General features: G+C 34.0%; 1 protein-coding gene across 2 annotated transcripts in view; it reads left to right on the forward strand.

The window, feature by feature from the left end:
• Nucleotides 1–14,866, forward strand: part of ADGB (androglobin) — a 114,180-nt gene that overhangs the window by 66,221 nt on the left and 33,093 nt on the right. The window contains exons 20-25 of one of the 2 annotated variants that reach the window (XM_068677031.1): nt 1,361–1,528; nt 3,529–3,667; nt 7,003–7,137; nt 10,341–10,434; nt 12,988–13,122; nt 13,310–13,463. In XM_068677031.1, the coding sequence (XP_068533132.1) occupies nt 1,361–1,528; nt 3,529–3,667; nt 7,003–7,137; nt 10,341–10,434; nt 12,988–13,122; nt 13,310–13,463 (825 nt within the window). Of the gene's footprint in view, nt 1–1,360; nt 1,529–3,528; nt 3,668–6,942; nt 7,138–10,340; nt 10,435–12,987; nt 13,123–13,309; nt 13,464–14,866 lie in introns of both variants that reach the window. The other variant, XM_068677030.1, reaches the window with a different exon arrangement.

A 14,866-nucleotide genomic window follows, 5' to 3' on the forward strand; every position in this document is an offset into this window, starting at 1 on the left:
GACCTGCTGGAGAGCAAGTCTGCAGAAAGGGATGTGAGGGTTGTGGTGGAAAGCAAGTTAACCATGAGCCAGCAGTGTGCCCTTGTGGCCAAGAAGGCCAATGCGATCCTAGCCTGCATCAGGAGGAGTGTGGATATCAGGTCGAGAGAGGTGATCCTCCCCCTCTACTTTGCCCTGGTGAAGCCACACCTGGAGTATTGTGTCCAGTTCTGAGCATCCCAGTACAAGACGGACATAAAACTTCTAGAGAGGGACCAACGTAGAGCCACAAAGATGATTAAGGGATTGGAACATCTGTCTTACGAGGAAAGACTAAGCAAGTTGGGCCTATTTAGTCTAAAGAGGAGACTGAGAGGGGAACATATCGACCTCTATAAATAGCTGATGGGACAATGTAAAGAGGATGGGGCTGAACTCTTCCCAGTGGTGACCAGTGATAGGACAAGGGATAATGGGTATAAACACAGCAGGTTTTATTGCCATATGAGGAAGAACTTCTTTACAGTTTGCGTGACAGAGTACTGGAACAGGCTGCCCAGAGAGTTTGTAAGGTCTCCTTTGGAGATATTCAGAATCTGCCTGGTTGCAATCCTGTGTAACATGCTCTAGGTAAGACCCTGTTTGAGCAGGGGGGTTGTTGGACTAGATGATCTCTGGAGGTTCTCAACCTCAACCATTCTGTGATTCTGTGAATCAGGGTCCTAATAATTGGATGTTAAAACAGCTCAGGTAAATTTGCAATGGTTATTGTAGCAAAGTTTAAGTGTGAGAAGCTGCGGCATTAAACAATGACTTTTGGCTAAACTATTCCCTTTACTTCAAAGTATCATTAGCAGGAGAGTGTCCACAGATTTGCACAGAAATTTTGGTGAAGATTAGTGATGGCTTAGGCAGCATATATTTGGACTTTTTTTTAGGAAGACACAAATACTCATCTGTACCCTTTTATAATAGAAAAGATGCTGTGCATTTCAGATGACAGCAGTCATCTTAACACTGCAGTAGAAAGTTTATATGTGCATCTTATTTTTGAATAAATGTTCTAGAACTGAAGATATAGGAAAAATAAAATCCATAATAGATATGCATTATGCTACCTGTTATAATTTTATAATATTTGCATTTCAATAGCTAAACTCAGTGAAATTTTGCATGTTTTGAATTTTGATTAAATTTAAATTTTTAATACATAATTGATTTGATGGTTTATAAAATTAATAACAATCAGTTGATTTAAGAAAAATTTAATACTTCAACACAGAAAAAAAGTCTTTGTATACCATCACAGCCTACAAATGAAAGAAAAGAAAATCTTAGAACAGTCTTGCTAACAATGGTTGATTTTCTGCTCTTTCCCCAGGAGAGCTTCAGATTTATAGAACAAGCTACAGCTATTCTGAAAGCTATAGGTAATGTGATAAATAATTTCAGCAATAAGCCTGAACTTTCTGAAGCCTTGAAGGAGTTGAAGCTAGCTCACTGTCCTCCTGGCCTCCACGGTACTGGAATGGCTGAAGAACACTTCAAGGTGAACAAACAATTTTAATGAAGATGTGCCTAAAGGCTACAGAAGTCAGATAATGGCTTAACATTGTTGTCTACTTCAAACCAATAATTATACATTTAAAAAGGACATCACCTTAGTTTGAAATGTGGCATTAATTATTAAGTGAATGCATAGAAACTTGCAACAGTGTACCATATTTATCTTCTCTTAATATGAACACATTTTAATATGTGTGCTATGTGCTCTAAATTTTAGCCTCCCGTTTTTTCAGTTTCATTAGGCACTCTTAGGGGTATGAAATATCAGCAATTTAATTTTATGACTTAAGTTTAGATTTAAAAAACAGCACCTGAAATGGAAAAAAAAAATCCAACATGGTTCCTTTCTGTGTCTAATATTGGTGGTACAGGAAAACATTGATACAGCATATGTTACTGTAGACAGTAATGAATTTTTGTTTCAGGCATGGTATTTCCAAGTTTATTTTGTGTTGTTTTGAAACTGCCACATTCTTATTTCACTTTTATGTTGTGTGTATGTGATGAATTCAGTGGTCTTTGTATACATGATAAAAAAGTTACACTGTAGACCTCTGTACTGTAACTTTTCAATATTGTGGGGAAAGTGCAACAAAAATGTGATATAAGAAGGTATGCTAATCACCAAAGTACTGGAAAGTTCACACAGTTTAGATCATTTATTTTAGAAACTGAATAGAAGAAAGGGCACTATATTCTTAAAATTGATGATATTAAAACAATAGAACAACTAAGTCATTTTTTTGATGTAAAGGCTTGATACCAGGCTCAAAATCAGCAAAACAGGAGAGCTATAAACAGTTCCAGGTGCATCTCTTGTGAAAGAGCCAATTTTCATGCCACCTCTAACATAGACTCTCTGCATTTGAACTTGCATTTGGACAATGCATTGCACTGGACTCTCTCCCAAGTCCAAAAAGTCCTCTCTGAAATAGAAAATACAAATTTTAAATGTATTTACTATTTACTACTATGAAATGTGTAAAACTTAGGGACTTGAAGAACAATTCAGGAGGCATCTCTCTTCTCCCCTCACAAAAGCAGTGTATATATTTGTAAAGGAATAAGAAAAAGAAACAACAACAACAACAAAACATAAAATAAATGAGAGGCACTGAATTAGCCAACAGTGATTCATGAATGAAAATATGGAACTAATCAATCTTTAATGTAAACAATGAAAAATGATTCTGAATATAAACACGTATTAAAGTAGTTTCTCTCTTTGCCAGTGTTAATTTTTTCAAAGGAAGTTTTTATTAACATTACTATACATAACTGGAGATAAAATGTTTCCAGAAAGCAGAACAATTTGGAAATAAGGACAATGAAAGAGAAAAATAATCAGATAAATATTTTTTCCATTGAGTTATTGCTCTGTTCTTTAATTCAAATTGAGAGACAAGCTCTGAAAAACACACTTAAAATTTTCTAATCTAGCTAGGGATGGAAAAAGGGACTGGATTTCTGCTTGTTAAAGAGCATCAGGGTGTTGAGAATAAAAACATCACTTTAGTCCTATAAATAAGACAGCAAATTTTCCCCTTTCATCCATCAGTATATTCTTACTTTTGATAGTGGCACCATTGATTAATTCAAGTGTGCCCATTCAGTTTGTCTCTGTTCTAAAACTTCTAATAAGAATGCCATCTATTATGACGGCAATTGTGTGTTCTGACATCCTCTGGTCTGAGACAATCAACTCACTTTACATAAAACGATAAACTATTTTGGGATGATAAAAACATGCTTTACATTCTGTCCTGTACTTAAAAAGTCAGGTATGAAACAGGTTTGCTCTTGATTGCTGTCATGAAGCACTGTAGTCCCACGGTGAGGACTGATTTTCAGTTACTGTATGAGAGGAAGTTAAACATGTAATGAAAAAGAAACAGTTTTTGCAACTTTAATGAGAAGCTATAAAAATCAGCTTTTAAAAATGAATAATTCTCTGATAAATGTTTTTCTTCTTTTTGATTTTAGGTTTTCAATAGTGCATTTTGGTATTTGATTAAGTATGTGTTGGGCAAGAAGGTTCCTTACAGATATAAATTTGCCTTCAGATCCTTCACTTTGGATTTTAAAGACACTGAGATTTTTGAGGATGACAGTGTGTCTTCAGGTACTGGACCAGTATTTTTAATCACTTTGAACATATATGCCATTCTTATTTTGGAGGGAATTAACTCTTCACTAATCCTGTGTTTTCTCTCCTGGTTCATTAAGAATGAGAAATGGTTTGTTTCCTATGAGATGCCCAAGATTTCTGACAGATCTGATAATAGAACTAAACCTTGTGTTTGTTAAGCATGTTTATGTTTTATTAATTTATAAAATCACTCTTTGTCTTCTTTGATTTGCATTCATTGGTATTAAAGAACACTTACAGATACTTTATTTTACCTGGTATACTGCAGATCTTGGATCTTTTTCAAATTATCACCTGAAATGAGTTTAAATAGCTACAGTGTACATGAAATGAAAGCGAGGGAAGGCTCAAGTAACTACCTTTACTGAAAGTTCTATTTCTTGATGGTGGATTGATTACCAGCTCTCTCTCCCCCTTTCCTTCCTCCCCTTACGCTCCCCCCCCCCCTTTTTTTTTTTTTTAAGCCTTAGTTAGTTGTTAGTTTAGTTAGTTTGAATCCTTGATTAGTTGCCAAATCATTGTGTTTGCTGGCTAGTATTCTGACTAGTCACACGTGTAGTGTGGGAACTAGCTACAGCACCATCCACCTCATCTCCAGCCTGTGATTAGGGTGTGTTAGCTATCTTAAGGTACTGTGGGAGGTATCATGATATTATATGGAATGTGACAGGAAGTTTGGTGACACTGAATGGGGCAATAAGGTGCGCAGGCTTTGCTGGTTCCCTTTCCCAGAATAATTCTCTCATTGCAGGTTCTTTTCCTCATTTTATATGCAGGCTGGAGGCATAAGGATTTAGAATTAGGTTCACCTGGCAACCAGCTACATGGCTTTTTTCTATTTCCATAGACTTATCTTACTATATGTGTAACTTTTAAATCTATTAATATTTATTTTATTAATGTAAGCTTTATGTTTATGGCTTCATATCAAGACAAAAAGAATTAATCTGAAAAATTGGCATGAAGATGCATTTTCACCATTTAAAGATCATTCTTTCAGGGTTACTTAGCTTCCCCTTCTGCAGTTATAAACTTACAATATGAAGTCTTTGCTTTTGGTCAACAAAAAAGGTTATAACTTTCCTTTCATTAGTCATTTTATGTTAGAAAGTCAGTATAAAAAAAATCATTAAAATTTACATGAATATCTTTACTAACAAAATAATGTAATAAATTTTGAGAAAGCACCTATATTTGTTGATGCTTTAATGGGGATTTTCCTTCAAATCTCTCTTCTGAAGGTTATTGTTTTTGATATATAAAAGATGAAGAATCGGACAGAATGACTACATAACTCAATGTGTTTTTCAGATTTATATTCTAAGACAAGAGTAAAAGTTATAAGGGCCTGTCTATTGACATTTGTAACAATACTTGAAGTCGACAACACGTCACATTTTTCAATGATTTCAATGATTGTGCAACTAATTTCTGTATTCCAAAAAAAATCCAACCTGAAGTACTTGTCAACAATAAACAAGAAGGCATTTTTACATTAGATTTGAATAATCAATACAGCTAAAATATGTGAAATTTTCATATAGCAAAGACCTCATACATGTTACTGAATTATAAGGTACAATGTGGCAGATTATTTTTGTTTGTTTGTTTTGATTCCCCACCTAAATCATAAAAAGTGGAAGAAATGTGTGACAAATACAATTTTTGTTTGATTTCCTACAGTGTAAAATTTATCTTCTTATTATTTTTTTTGCTTTTCCAGACCTAAATCACAAAAGGTTGGAAAGTGAATTGTTTCCCTTTGCCTTTATTTACCTTTGGATGTATATATTTTGCCCTGCTTAATAAAGATTGCATTAGAGTAAGCACATGCTTTTGTTCAGGCTCCATCCCAGAATACTAAATGGAGACAGCTACATTTGAAAAAGCATATAGCAAGCCAAATGGTGGGGGAAAAATAGGTAGATGGTAGCAAAGCACAGGTGACAATCAGCGTTTCCAGTTTTCATCCTGACTTGGTGTAACTTTTGACAGTTTATGTGAATAGGTAGTGAGGTTTTGTCATTTCTGTGGATGACACTGCAACCAAGTTACTGTATTTGTGTATTTAGAAACAAATCAACATTTAATTGACTGTATATCCATATATTCTTTAGCCTCACAGATTAGACCAGACGGCCTCCAATGGTCCCCTCCAGTCTATATAATTCTGTGCTTACATGCTTTTATCTTATAAAAGTGGCTGTACCATGAATCTTTTTGAAGTCTGATCTGTACTTTGTTGAAGTGGTATTGTAATACCACTACACAGAGTGTTTCAGAGTCACTTGATATTAAAGAAGTTTTCTGGGGTTTGGAAATAAGACAATAATGAGGATTGATGATTGGAAGCAATCAATTTTATCAATGTTTGATACAAGAGATTAGATTGAAATGTGTGATCTTGTTGATGACAGCAATATCTTTTCTTAAGCTAGTTTGTCCTACATTTCAAGCAGCACTCTCTCCTCTTTTTTGTTTGTTGGTATTTCATTTTGGAGCACAGTTTCCATCCCCTCTCGCTGTCTCACCCTCCTCACTGCATGTGGTTGCAGTTCAAAACTGGCCTCCTGGCACTGATTCCTTGTAGTGCCTTGTAGTTCCCCACACTCTCTCCCTAAATCCTGGTACTGATGGCTTCCAGAATGCTAATTCTAGGCAAGGATTCCTTCACAGGGTTAATCAGTAATTTTTCAGATTCTACTGATTTCAGTTCCACTCAAAAACTGCTTGATAATACAAATTAACAGTCAGATAAATGAACTCCCAGTTTATCATAGATCCTACCCACATTCTACAGCTCCTTAGGAAAGGCTGAATATAATATATTGAATAATGTTATTGTTTAAATTATTACTTCATAAAATGATCAGATTGAGAGATAGAAGCACTTAAAATGTTACGAGGCTCTTTTAAGCTATATGCAGATTCAGGTTTTGATGCATCAAATTCTATTGGCTTATGTTTGAAAGGCTATTTTGAAATTATATTAAAAGATTTGGTTTTTAACAATACACTGAAATAGCTGTCTGTAAAAAGAAGTAAGGATTTGATGATTTGGTATTTGGCAGTATCATAGTAGCTGCATGTTAACTTTGTAATTACACAGTATATAGTGTCTATTTTTGTCATTATAGGAGGAAAATTTTAGGAGCCATATTTTTGTCATATATGGAAGTTTTATGCATAAACCACCATGTTTCTCTAATATAGCTCTCAAATCATTTGTTTATTTTTTCACTTTATAGCAAGCAGCTACAGGACTTCCAGCTTTAATGATGTTGCTCATTCTCTTACCCTTACTTCAGAGAGTTCTGAAGTTAATTCCCCTGGTATCTGGCAGAAAAGAATTCCCACTTTTGAAGAAGAAGCAGCGGCTCTTAAACTCCAAGCCCTTTGGAGGGGGGCTTATGTGAGGAAGGTACTGAATAGCAGAAAACCAGGTGTGTCCTTTAAAATTACCTTTTTAAAAAAAATGTTTCATGCTTCATCTTGTTCAAATATTTACTGTAAAGATTTTGTTCCTAATTATACCTAGTTAAAGTGAACCAAAATGCAGTAGAACATTATAGTTCAATGACTAATCTCATATAAAACTATGAAGAGTGTTCCACCTAACCACTTAGCACGTATGATTCTAAAGAGTAATGTAAGACACCTGCCGTTGATTTCCATAAGTATTAAAGTAGAATCTACTTTAAGATAGTTTTAGCTTAGAGCTGGGTTAAATGCTTATTTTCTGCAAAAGCAAGTAAAGTTTTTAAGCATGCATATGTGTCTTTCTTTTACATCATTGCAACAAGTAGGTTTGCCTGTGTTTATCTAAACTATATTTTAACATTGTCATGTTGATTTGTGATGAGACATACAGTAGAAATTACAAGAAAATATGTATGGACACCTGTGATGAGAGAATCCTAAGGAAATTAAGAAAGTAATACATTTGGAGAGTTTCTTTTCATTCATATGTATTTGTGTTTTATTTTCTTGGTCTTTTGTTGGTTTGTTTATTTTAATGTGTATAGCAAATAACAATTTGAACTTAGGCTTTAAGAAATCTAAATGTCATTGGCAGAGCTTAGTATTTCCAATGATTTTAAACTGGGTTAAAGAAATGTTCTGATAAAGGTAGTAGGAAAATGTGGTTTGAGTGTACAAGTGAAAAAGTGAGAAAACGTGATTAGAGATGGAGAGAGAGAAAGATCTTACATAATTTCAGCTAAGCATTGGCCTAAAATACTTTATTTGTGTATTTCTGAGGATCATTATGGTTTGTTTTTCATAGATTTGAATTCAGAGCATGCTTAGGGGAGGCAGAAAAGCTCTGTTCAAGAGGACCTCCACAAACCATGACCATTGCAGTTCAGAGAACATAATGAAAAACTCTTACTAATCCTGTATCATGTATAATTCTATAAATTCTGGCATAACCATTCCAAATAGCATTATGATATTGATGAAGTATTTGGAGCATTCATAGCCTAACAAATCTAAATTTAGTCTTTCTAAGGCCATAACTCTGTATTTTCATTCTATTTGAAGTTGGAGATCATCATTAAAAAACCTAGTCAGATACCCAGTTTATGACAGGCTGTTACAGTTCTGCTGGAAACTTTTTTGTGAGTCACATTACCTACATTTCAGTGTCTTGTGGGCAATGTGTAGGAGAGACTGATAGTGAGTAAATACAATTCCGCTCCCAACAAGTCCATACAAGTACCTGAGGAACGTAATAGATAATCAGCAGAACACAGCATCAAAGGCTGATCCTGTGTTCAAAAGATGTTATGCCGATGCTATGCTTCATTCTTAGGTATGTAAATAGAGGTACCTTACATAGCAGTTGAAGACTTATGCTACATTTCTTAGTCAGCAATTCTGTCATCTTAGCTTGACTACTGTGTCCAGCTGCAGTGTCTGCAGTCCAAGAAGAAAGACAGTTGACCGGATCTGGGTAGAGTTGTAAGGATCATGATTAAAGAGGGGTCTTATATTTGTATACTGTTAGTTTTGAATTCAACAAAATGGAAGATTAAGAATTACATCATTATAATCTGTAAGTATCCACATGAGAAAAGGATCAAGCAAACAGGTCTTTAGTGTGAGATCTGAAGGGTTAATGAGGTCTTTAGTCTGAGATTCAAAGATTACAAGTTGAATCCAGACACATTCAAACTAGAAAAAAGAGGTACTTGTTTTAAAAAGTATAAGGTATTTACCAGATTAAAACAAGAGTTGTATTGGGTTTTCATCACTGAAAATTGTAAAATCAAAAATACACATCCAATTCAAAAAAGATGTAATTCTTTACATGTGATGAAACAGAATTTAATGTGTTAACTAGGCTGTTATATGGAAAGTCAGATCATAAAGATACCTTCTAGCCTCACAGTATATGAATGCCTGAGGATCTTGACAAAGAAAACTGCTCTGCTGTGAGATACATGGTCACATTTTACTAAGTACCATCTGCTAGAAATTCCTTCCTGACCTAGCATCATTGCTAGGGTTCTTTCTCTTGCATATTTACCTGCACCTGTTGATCTGCTCGAGTTATCTTTCAAACTTGCAACTCCTCATCAGTAAATCTAGTGCCACCTTTCTCCCAAATTATCACCTGCACCCAGTCTTACTAAAGCTTTTCCTCTAAGTAGTCTAGTGTCCTATTAATTTATAAAAAGTGCCATTTGTAAATTAGGTGCTCTTGTAAGCTTTCACTTGTATTAACAAATCCCAGAGCCTGAAATCTGTCCTTTGGATGATTCAGATTCTAGAGTTTTATCAAACTCTGTATATGAGTACCTCAACTCCTTTCTGTAATTTTCTATAATGTCTTAGCTTCCTCTGATTAACCTCTACACTGCTACATTTAATTGAGGTATTTTCTTTACAGTGCTTTACTGTTTGTTTGTTTGTTTGTTTGTTTTTAAATCATACTATTCCCCTTTTTGCCATTATCTGTTTTTTTTCTCTTACTTGTCATTGTGGTAAAGTGTAACTTTTTCCCCATCCTCTTACTGTTTTTTGTTGTTGTTTATTTTGCCATTAATTGTTTATGCAATAAAGGAGGATTTCATGTAACTTTAGTCTTGGAAAGTTAAATGTTAGAGGTATAAAACTGTTGCTAGTCTTCATCTTCATTCTGCAGATGGAAGTAGACATCCTCAGATGGAAACACAGGCTGTCATCTGGGAGTTATCAGGCATGGGTGGAGTGAATTATCCCCTAGAGCTGTTTAATTCTCTTCTTTTTAGCTTCACAGATTGCCTAGGCACCTGCCTCTTAGTATTATAATTGCTACTGATAGTTAAACAGTGTGTTCTTTGAGGACAGAGATCATCTCATATCAATGCAATGTGTTATTGTAAAGGTCTGAAAATCAGAAAAAATTAGTCACATCATTTTTGATGTTGCAGGAGTAATGAAAAGTACAAAGGTGATGATAAAGGAGTTTTCCTCTATCAAAGTAAAAAGTAGTTATCAGCTCTGTGAAACCTCTGTAAAATTCCAAATAAGATCCTAGTGATTTGTAAGGAAATTAATTTGTGCAAGTAAGGTTTTTCATGTGTATTTGGCAGGTGTATATTAAAAACAATAAAAATGTAGGTGCTTTGTACATTTTTCTAACTTATTTCATTATTTGTAGGTACTAAAGAAAACACTATTGTCAAAGAAACCTTGCAAAAATTGTGGACTGCAATTGAGTTAAATTTTGAACAGTGTGCTGTAATACTGTTAAGGTAATGAAGTTATAAATTCAACTATTTTGTTGCTGCCAGTTCTGTAGAATTGCCATAAATTGCTGTTTCACAAAATAAATGTACTAAACTCTGTTGAAAAGGATGAGACACTTTCCATGAAGAACATGCTCTGCTTTATTCTATGTGCTTTATTTACTTGAATAAAACTATATCACTTCTAATCATTAGGTAAGGATGTTACTAGATGTTTTTTTCCCTACAGCTTGAACTAGAATATTGTCTGTATTCTTCTGGACTTTATTTTTTTTTAATTTAATATCCTGTAGGCTGTTTCATATATATAAATCTGATGCTGATTCTTTGATTAAACATCTATCCAGGTGATTTAAAGAAACCTTTTGATTCATACTTCTGATTCGTTTTAAGGAGTCATGACTGACATTAGAAAGGCTATTTAATTCTAGCATAATTTATATCATTGGGGGCTCTGTTTGCAACACTTGCTTGAAAGAAAATGTTTGTGTTCCTTGGTATTTAATAACAGCTTTTGCAAAGATAGCTGCACCAATTTCAGCAGTGTTCCTTAAATCATTTTCAAGCATGACTGCCTTTGGGGATCACATATTTTCACAAAGTCCTTAAAAAATATCTCTGCAAGTGTTCACACGACCAATCCAGCAGTAGACCAGCTCTGCTAAGGTTGAGGAGTGAAAACTAGCAATAATTACTGGCTGTGAATACAAATCCTCACTTCATATAACTCAGCAATTTGAGGAACACTCACATGGGGTATATCTTTATTTCACCTTTTAGTCTTTCTAATTAGGATAACTATGTCCTGTACTTTTGATATTACAAATGATATTACACTTTTTGATTACTACTTTTGATATTACAAATGATAAATAGAACTTTGTGGTGTCAGTTAGGTGCCACTCAGGTTGGCTCTAATTTCATAGAATTTAATAACACCTAATAGCTTATTTGCCTAAAGAATAACTTTTGAAGTTACCATTTTTAGATTCCTTCCTATATGTAAGGAACAATTTTAACCTTGGCATGTAGGTGGGATCAGGACTTTAACATTTGGAATAAGGCTGCAGTTGTAGACCTCAGTGTTAGAATGGCAGCATCTCTAAATAACCAAAGATAAGATGCAGCTGTTAATCTGCCTTCAGATTTTTAAAACATATGGGACTGATTCTCAGGCATTGTCTTAGGGGATGTATTTGACTGTTAAAATCATGTTACTATGACTTTATATGTATTTCGAAAGATGATAATAATATACATATATATATTTTAAAAACTGATCTGAACTGAATTTACAATAGTAATATAGCACCTTGTCCAGTAAAGTTACGTGCATGAATTTCAGGAGTTCAGTGTTAGGGTAAAAGTTTCCCCCATACTCCAACCCCAGACATACCACAGTGCTGAAGCAGTACCATTTTACAATACAAACACCTGGTCTAAAACAAGATTAAGCTAGAGTTACCATCTGTTTGTCATTATACATCCCACAATTCTGGTGAAAAACTCACTATATTTGTCCATACTGTAATTTTCAAGGAGCTCACAAATCTGAGGTTCCAAGATGCTTTTTCTGCCCAAGCGTGGTGTTTATCAGTAGCAGAAGGAACCTTTGCAAAACTTTGTGGACTAAGATTTCAAAGCATCCTTTAAACTACTTCTGGCAATAGTTGGATCCAGTCTGTGGCTTACCTTAATTAAATGTCAAGGTTGACTGTTATCATTACTAAAAACATGGTTGTGAGAATAGTTTGTGTAATTTCAGTTGCTATCTAGGGATAACAAAACATCAAAGTACCATTGTCCAGGTTTTGTTGATAATATTTTAGCAACTGAAGGAGCTGGACATGTTTTGGGAACATGAACTTTTGATATTACAAATGATAAATAGAACTTTGTGGTGTCAGTTAGGTGCCACTCAGGTTGGCTCTAATTTCATAGAATTTAATAACACCTAATAGCTTATTTGCCTAAAGAATAACTTTTGAAGTTACCATTTTTAGATTCCTTCCTATATGTAAGGAACAATTTTAATCACATTTTAAATTTGTTTGGTTTTATTTTTATTGCTGTCTTGTTCCAAAAACAAAACAAAACAAACAAACAAACAACACACACACACACAAAAAAAAAAAAACACAGAAAGATGTTTTTTATTTTTTAATCTCATAATGATGCCACAACTTTAAGATGACAGTTTAATATAAAGAAATGGAAGTTATTCTTATGGATATGTATGTATTTTTTTAATAAAAAAAAAACAACAACAACAACAACAAAAAACATGGATAGACTCATAGATACAAATATTTGTATGTAAGTATCAGCTATTACAGGCTATTATTGAACCTAAAGAACACGTTTTCTACCTAATTTGTTACTTTTTTAATGTGAATAACTAACAGAGAGGATAGTAGTGTTAGTAAAACTTTTAATAACCAATTTTATATTTATGGTCAGATGCAAACCAGTGTCGCTCGTGATTAATGTAAGTCAAAGTCAAGATATTTGTCCCCTCCTCATTAGATTTAAATGTTTATCTCTTTATCTGCTTTCCAGAGAGATGTTTAAAAAAAATTGTAAGTCAATTGAAAAGTTTCCTTGCTATGAAGATGAGTGGTGTAAGGTCTTTTTTGCTGACTATGCTGTAACATATGCTGATCAGCCACCAAATATTTGGTTTGTGATTTTTAGGTGAGTTTCACACAGCCTTATATGATTCTTATGAGGAAATAATATTGATACATTGTGTTTTTCCTAATCTGGTTTAAAAACATAATTTTATGTAATTTTCCCTAAATTCTAAAGTATACTTCATGTTACATAAATCACTTAATTTGTGAAAATATTTTGAATAAATTTTAATTTTATTTTATTGTAGGGAAATATTTATTGTCCCAGAAGATATGTTAATAGTGCCAAAGATGTATACCACTATCCCTTCCTGTAGACTTCATGTAGTTGATAATGACACTCTGGAAGAAATGCCACATGTCTTTTTCAAAGTGACACCTCAGGTTTATCCCAAAAATAAGGTAAGAGTGATGATGGAAAGTATTTTAATAATGATTGCCTGAATTCTGTAGATATTTTCAGCTAAATTGTAACATTCTGCTTAGAAGTACACCCATATTTATTAGCAAGTTTAAACAGACTGTCAATGATCTTCTTCCATGCTAAGCCTTCAATGTGGAAAGAATAGTCTTAATTTTCTTTGGTTATTTTTGATCATTTCTAAAGGGAAGCGTGTCACCCAATTTCCCTGAGCTGTGCTAATCAAAGGCAACTTGGCTGTTGTGGCTGATGCTGTTCACCTGGCAGGATAACCTTGAAGAGTCGAGAACCAAACTAAGAATGTGGCACAAATAGCCTTTTATAAGGCATGCTTGCAATTATTAAATTACATGCTTCTTCAGGTGCTAATGATAATTGTAGTGCTGATGCCAAATACAGCTTTAGATGTGCTCCCCCTCAAAGCCTCTAAGAATCATTAGAATAATTTGCTCCTGGAAATAAATAAATAAATGTAGTTACATAATTATCACACCTTCCCCTCCTCCTGCCTTTTTGTCTTTAGGCTAATGACAATTTGCTCAGTCTTGCAAGGTACGTTTCCTACGCTCTTGATTACTTTCTCCTCTGGACTCTTCCCAGTTGTTTTCATTCTTGTTTATGATGTACAACTCTGAGCACACAAAGCTTTGCACCAAGGATTTACTGAAGGCCATACAGATGATGAGCAAGAAATGTAGTTTATGTGTCTTGTTACTTTGCCTTATAAATCTGGCTGTGATGCTTTCCCTTTTTTCGCACCAACATTGTTGACTCATACTATTGTAACCCTAGGTGCTTTTCTGAAGAACTGAATCTTGTAGTTTATTGTTCTTGACTAAATATGTTGTATTTCACTATTGATTTTAATGTCTTTTTTTTTTTTGACTTTTTCACTGGTTTAAAATAACTTTGAATTCTTATTTTGTCTTCCTAAGTAGACAAAATCCTTACAATTTACAATCCTTACATAAGCTACAATCCTTAGCATCATGTTATCAGTTAATTAAACATACATTTTCCCTTCCACCATCCACATTACTAACATAATTATTGAATGAAATCAGTTCCAGGTTTGGATCTTTGAAATCTCACTGACTGCAACCTTCTTTTGCAAACTGGGTCAAGTATATGTGCTTTTTGGATGTGGTTATCCAACATCCACTCTAGATTCCTCATTATGACCGCATTTCTGTAGAATTATAAGAATGATCAGAGAGACAGTGTCAGGTGTCTTACTCAAAGCAAGATATATGATGTCTACTATTTCTCCTTGGTTCTTGTCATGTACTTTCCTATAGAAGGAAACTTGATTGGTATGTGACTTTTTTTCTGCTAATAATCTTTTTGCTTCATTGAGTGGGTTGCAAGTGGTTAATTTCGTTAT

This window comes from Anas acuta, chromosome 3 (assembly GCF_963932015.1).
Source record: "Anas acuta chromosome 3, bAnaAcu1.1, whole genome shotgun sequence".
Lineage (NCBI taxonomy): Eukaryota > Metazoa > Chordata > Aves > Anseriformes > Anatidae > Anas > Anas acuta.